Below are 6,809 nucleotides of genomic sequence, written 5' to 3'. Positions count from 1 at the left end.
CAAGATCAACACCCTAAGGATCTCGAACCTGCCTATAATATTTCTCCATATAAAATTAACGACCACAATTATGAATTTCTTTTGTGCCGATGTTGGAGGAAAAGGTCCTACAATGTCAATACCCCACTTAACAAATGGGCACGCGACCTTGATTGGTTCCATTGGGGTCATTGGTAGATGCACTAAAGATGCATATTTCTGACAACTGTTCACATCTTTTCACGAACTCCATTGTATCTTTCGCCATAGTTGGAAAGAAATAACCTTGCCTCGTAATCTTTTGCTCCAGCAACCTCCCTCCAAAGTGATTTTCACAACTTCCTTTATAAATTTCTCTCATTAGATACTTGGCCCTTTCATCATCCAAACACTTTAACAATGGGCCACCAACTGTTCTTTTGTATAATTATTCTGACCAAGATGAAGCAAGTAGCTTTAAACTTCATCCACTTAGCCATTATGGGATCTTAAGGTAGGATTCCATCATTTAAGTACCTCACGGTCTCATCTTTCCATAACCTCAACGCTTCTACTATCCGTACCTTTGAAGTTTCCTTGATCGCTACCCTTTTCTTAATCATCATTGTAACCCTTCTATCCTTTATACCCGACATTATAGCCCCGAACTTTGACAATAGATCTGTTGTATCATTTTCACATCTTGGAATCTGTTGAATTGCACATTTATCGAATTTTTCCATCATAGATTTAGCTTTCTGTTCTTATAAAATCATGGACTGCTCTAGTTTCTTATTCTCCTTCAATTTGCATCACCACCAATTGAGAATCAGTTTAAACTTCTAAATTCATTACTCCTGCCTCGTAAGCCAGTTCTAACCCTAATAATAAAGCTTCATACTCAGCTTCAAGCATTGTAAATAACATAAAAAATCAACTTTTGACTCAATCAAAGTCGGTCAACAAATAATATAAATTTTAGCAAGAAACTTAAAAAGACACTTTCGCCAAGTTGAATTGCAGAGTTCCAGCAAGTTTATCTCTGTCATGTGTTCTCCAACAAGGTGGCCAGATAAGAAGTACTAAGATCAATCTCAACCTTTGATCCACAATTTAATTAGTGACCTATACAGTACTATTGTGACTTTAAAAGTAATTCTTGGTTACAGATAACAAGCCAGCTAATGCAGCTGACAAGACACTATTCCTTTCCTTTTTGAGGTTTCCACATGTTTCACAGCTGAAATATGTTTCTATATTTAATTAAATGCGTGTGTATTAATTTATTAAGAAAATAAATAAATAAATATTAGACATATGCAAATTCAATACAAGTATGCTTCAAACCAATAGTTATCTAGTGTGGTTTGTCATTAATCCAGTACACAACACAGTTAGTCCTACTTCAAGACATACACAAATCAAGAATAAATAAAGAGAACTTCAAGAGACTCAGCAAATATCAACATTAGATGAATCATTAGTTTTTTACCCCTCGTAAGAGCACAGTAAGCAACTTTAGTAGCATTTATCTCTGCCAGCTTCTTGGTTTTCGCTTCAGCCCCTAAAAAAGTATCACTTCCTATCTCCACTTTAGACACAAATACAGGCCTGTGTGACAAACCAGAGCTGACTGTCTCATATAATGGGCATAAAAGACTGCTTTTCTTAGCAAATTCTTGTAGAAGATTTTTGTATAACCCTGCATCCTGAGGTCATTATAAATTTATACAAATCATTATCAATTAGAGAAAAAGCAAAAATAATCACAATAATACTCGAATTATGTTATTAAAGATACTAACCTCTTGGACCACATCCACAGACAACACCTGACAAGCAACTTTAGCAGCTGCTTGTTCAGCTTCCTTTAGTGTGGGAAAAAAATTCAAATGTCTCATATGATTTTCCGTCTAAACAAACTCTTGACTTGAAGCGGCGAGCATGGGGAGGACCTTCAGCTTCAGAAGTATATACAGGAAAACCAAGATTTTGCTTTTGAGCATACTGCTGCAATAGGTTCTTATACATGTGCAACGTATCTGTGAAAGAAAAAGGCAACATATTATCATAGAACAACTATCCACTTGTTTTAAGAAGGCTACCATTTCGGTTGGCATTAAACTTAAAGAGAATCTACTGTAGCATATGTTATGAATCTTTAACTTGAGGAAGCATTGTAAATAAAATCAAAAATCAACTTTTGACTCAATCAAAGTCGGTCAACAAATAATATAAATTTTAGCAAGAAACTTAAAAAGACACTTTCGCCAAGTTGAATTGCAGAGTTCCAGCAAGTTTATCTCTGTCATGTGTTCTCCAACAAGGTTGCCAGATAAGAAGTACAGAGATCAATCTCAACCTTTGATCCATGAATTTAATTAGTGACCTATACAGTACTATTGTGACTTTAAAAGTAATGCTTGGTTAGAGATAACAAGCCAGCTAATGCAGCTGACAAGACACTATTCCTTTCCTTTTTGAGGTTTCCACATGTTTCACAGTTGAAATATGTTTCTATATTTAATTACATGCGTGTGTATTAATTTGTTAAGAAAATGAATAAACAAATGTTAGACATATGCAAATTCAATACAAGTATGCTTCAAACCAATAGTTATCTAGTGTGGTTTGTCATTAATCCAGTACACAACACAGTTAGTCCTACTTCAAGACATACACAAATCGAGAATAAATAAAGAGAACTTCAAGAGACTCAGCCAATATCAACATTAGATGAATTATTAGTTTTTTAACCCTCGTAAGAGCACAGTAAGCAACTTTAGCAGCATTTATCTCTGCCAACTTCTTGGTTTTGGCTTCAGCCCCTAAAAAAGTATCACTTCCTATCTCCACTTTAGACACAAATACAAGCCTGTGTGACAAACCAGAGCTGACTGTCTCATATAATGGGCATAAAAGACCGTTTTTATGAGCAAATTCTTGTAGAAGATTTGTGTATAATCCTGCATTCTGAGGTCATTATAAATTTATACAAATCATTATCAATCAGAGAAAGAGCAAAAATAATCACAATAATACTCGAATTATGTTATTAAAGATACTGACCTCTTGGACCACATCCACAGACAACACCTGACAAGCAACTTTAGCAGCTGCTTGTTCAGCTTCCTTTAGTGTGGGAAAAAATTCAAATGTCTCATATGATTTTCCGTCTAAACAAACTCTTGACTTGAAGCGGCGAGCATGGGGAGGACCTTCAGCTTCAGAAGTATATACAGGAAAATCAAGATTTTGCTTTTGAGCATACTGCTGCAATAGGTTCTTATACATGTGCAACGTATCTGTGAAAGAAAAAGGCAACATATTATCATAGAACAACTATCCACTTGTTTTAAGAAGGCTACCATTTCGGTTGGCATTAAACTTAAAGAGAATCTACTGTAGCATATCTTATGAATCTTTAACTTGAGGAAGCATTGTAAATAACATCAAAAATCAACTTTTGACTCAATCAAAGTCGGTCAACAAATAATATAAATTTTAGCAAGAAACTTAAAAAGACACTTTCGCCAAGTTGAATTGCAGAGTTCCAGCAAGTTTATCTCTGTCATGTGTTCTCCAACAAGGTTGCCAGATAAGTGCTTCCAATCTTTATCAATATTAGTTTATTCTTCGACGTGCATGAGGATTAAGTCAGTAAACTTTTCCAGCTTCAAAGTTGGAAACATGCGAAACTCTCCAAGTTTGAAAAGGAATCAAGGTCCAACCAACAGTGTAGTTGATACTAATTTAGAATGCTTTTTAATGGGAAAACAAAAGAAGCAATATCTAATTTAGAGAGGAAATGAATTCAGCAGCTGCACGTACATCTTTACTGCTTATTTTCCAATGGCTTCTCATTCCAGATAAATTGCAGAAGACTGGGAAAAACAAATGAATCCATTTTATAGTGGAGCCTAATTCAGCATCATATGTCATATTCAGAATCAAGAGACATAAAACCAGGGTTATATCTTTTCAAATTAGAGGAAAACTTATCAAACCCCATCTTTTCAAGAGACACGCACTATATCCATTTTCTTTCCTTTCAATGTAACTATCAATAACTGGAAGTGTTGATCTCTAGATACACGTTTATTATATTCCCAAAAAATACATGACAAACAGCAATTTGTCAAAGAGCTGTCAGTTTCATATGCCTTCATTTTGCAAAGCCTAAAATGAGAAACTGTCAAATGGTGCACCATCATAACTCATCATATCCAATTATAAACCATTTTTTTCTCTGTTAAACAGAGAGAAACCACTCAGGGTTATATGCTCAATAGAAGTCAATCATTGACACAGAACAAGATGCACAAGCTTTTTCAGTGGAACTCACAAAAAATTGCTACGAAACCATCAACTCCAAAACTTTAGTGAGGAAAGGCACAAGAATCTCAAAACTGAATTATGGAGCGCCAGATAGCTTATTTGAAGATTTTAAATAACAATATAATCAAAATAAAACCGAGTAATTCTTACTATGGGAACCTATCGCTCTCGTATGAACCATAGAAGTGTCTGTAGTATCTTCAGAATTCTGCTGCAGTACCTCCTCTATGGCAGGTTTCGAATTGGTAAACGAACCATCTACATGCAGCATCCAACTCTCTTGTTCTTTCGGGGCTTGTTCTTCTACGAGTTCGATCATGAAGTCTGCAAGTACTTGGACTTTCTCTGTTGTTCTAGCTTTATATTCGGTATCGTGCACCCCTAGCTCCACGACCTACTTCATTAATCTTCCAGATGCTACCTATCGAGCCATAATGTGTTTTAGCTAGTGGTTTGTCAGCACACTATCGTATGCGATTGGAAGTAAGGTCGTAGCTTGCGAGCAGTTACAACCAATGCTAAGGTTAATTTTACTATCTTTGCATATCTCTTATCCACCCTTTGCAGCATCTTGTTAACGTCATATATAAGACTTTGAACCCTTGAAGCTTCGCGTACCAGGACTGAGCTTATTGTATCTTCAAAAACAGCTATATACAAGAATAACGGTTCATTTTCTTTTGGATTTGCCAATAATGGTGGGGAAGTCAAGTATTTCTTCAAATCTTGTAGAGCTCGTTCACACTCTTCATTCCACTCAAACTTTTTAGTTTTTCTCAATGTTTTAAAAAACAGTAAATTTTGATCAGCAGATAGAGAAATAAAGCGATTAAGAGATGCGATCTTACCCGTGAGTTTTTGCACTTCTTTGATCGTTGTTGGCGACTTTAGCTTTATTATTGCCTCTATTTTTCTAGAATTTTTCTCTATTCTTCTTTCGCTAGCGATGTAGCCCAAGAACTTTCCACTACTAATCCTGAAAGTGCATTTTGTCGGGTTTAACTTCATGCCATATGCTCTCATTATGTCAAATGCTTGCTTTAAGTGTAGTAGGTGTCCTCTGACCTCTTGCTCTTCACGAGCATGTCATCCACATACACCTCCATGGATATTCCAATCAACTCTTTGAACATTTTGTTCACCAACCTTTGCTAAGTAGCTCCTGCATTTTTTAAATCTAAAAGTATCACATTATAACAATAAATTCCATTTTCAATTATAAAAGACGTCTTATCTCGATCCTCTTTCGCCATGAAAATTTGATGGTGACCCTGGTACACGTCCATCATCATAAAGACTTCGCATCCCGCGATAGCATCCACGAGCAGATCGATGCGAGGCAGTGGATACGGGTCATTCGAGCAAGCCTTATTAAGATCTGTAAAGTCTATGCACTTTCGCCATTTTCCAGATGCCTTTGGGATGACCACTACATTTGACAAGCACTCTATGTACTACACTTCTGAAAAATATCCTGCCTTCAAAAAAATTTTCACCTCTTCTCCAATGATCCGATTTCAATTGGCAGCAAACGATCTGTTTTTCTGTTAAATAGGTCGCGCCATCAGGTCCACATTCAATCTATGTACGATCACCTCAGGGTCTATCCCTTTTTAAAACCTAACAGACTCCACGCAAACATATCTAGAGTGTTTCTCAAGAACTCAATCATCATTGTTTCCGACCTTTCATTCATGAGTGACCCAATCTCGGTCGTTTTATCAGGCTCTCTGGTTACTAACTCTACTACCTTTTGTTCCTCTGTTGGTTCTATTAATCTGTTTTACTTATCCTTCGATTTTCTGCCTCGATCTCTTCCTCCCTCCTGATCTTTTCTTTTCATCCCGACTGCCCTTTTTCAGGGACAAATTGTAGTATCTTCGAGCTTTCTTTTGGTCGTAGGATACCTCCCCCACTCCATTCCTTGTCGAAAACTTCATCTTCAAGTGATAGGTTGACACTAATGCCCTAAACAGGTTTAAACATGGTTTCCTAGTATCACATTATAGGCAAAAGGAGTATCTACCACTAAAAATTTTACCATCATAGTCTTCCTTCTTGGCTCCTCCAATTTTATACTAGAAGCTCAATAGTTCCTCGTGATGTCACCTCACTGTCTCCAAATCCTAGTAAGAGAGTTTGTACAGGTTCTAACCTTGTTGTGTTTTATCCCATTTTATTCAGCACCTCTTTAAATATGATATCAGTTGAACTGCCATTATCTATTAACACTTTATGAATAGTGAAATTGGCGATGTCCATTTTTATCACCATGTGGTCGTTTTGCAATCCCATCTCAGCCTCATGTCCTTGTTCCTGAAGACTATATCCTATTCAAGTTCCACATTCGTCACGAGCTCCTTCTCTCCGCTCTATCTCGATTGCCTTTCGTACTTTTTTATCATTCTCGTGGAATCTCCCCTTGTCAGTCCCCCCGCTATGGTATGAAATACACCTTTCACAGTGGGATTTTCTGAATTTCCTGAATCTCTTCTCTCTTTTCTCTTCTCTTT

General features: G+C 36.6%; 1 protein-coding gene and 1 long non-coding RNA gene across 2 annotated transcripts; both read right to left on the bottom strand.

Moving 5' to 3' along the window:
• LOC110011265 lies at positions 1,629-1,995 on the bottom strand. Its single transcript, XR_002286680.1, has 2 exons — positions 1,764-1,995; positions 1,629-1,667 (listed from the first exon to the last, which is right to left on the bottom strand). It is a non-coding gene; the product is annotated as an uncharacterized LOC110011265 (long non-coding RNA).
• On the bottom strand, positions 2,566-3,252 carry LOC105156170 (double-stranded RNA-binding protein 4-like). The gene is made up of 2 exons (XM_020692938.1): positions 3,028-3,252; positions 2,566-2,931 (listed from the first exon to the last, which is right to left on the bottom strand). Exons 1-2 carry the CDS (start codon positions 3,250-3,252, stop codon positions 2,623-2,625), a joined length of 534 nt encoding a protein of 177 aa, XP_020548597.1. The 3' UTR covers positions 2,566-2,622.

This window comes from Sesamum indicum, linkage group LG1 (assembly GCF_000512975.1).
Source record: "Sesamum indicum cultivar Zhongzhi No. 13 linkage group LG1, S_indicum_v1.0, whole genome shotgun sequence".
NCBI classification, from domain to species: Eukaryota; Viridiplantae; Streptophyta; class Magnoliopsida; order Lamiales; family Pedaliaceae; genus Sesamum; species Sesamum indicum.
The sequence above is the reverse complement of the archived record's forward strand: the minus strand, read 5'-3'. Positions and strand labels throughout refer to the sequence as shown.

Excerpts from the sequence above, each read along its gene's own strand:
- LOC105156170 (XM_020692938.1), bottom strand. The coding sequence starts at position 3,252 with ATGTATAAGAACCTATTGCAGCAGTATGCTCAAAAGCAAAATCTTGAT. Across the intron at positions 2,932-3,027 it reads CTGTGGATGTGGTCCAAGAG|AATGCAGGATTATACACAAA; the intron begins GTCAGTATCTTT and ends TAATGACCTCAG.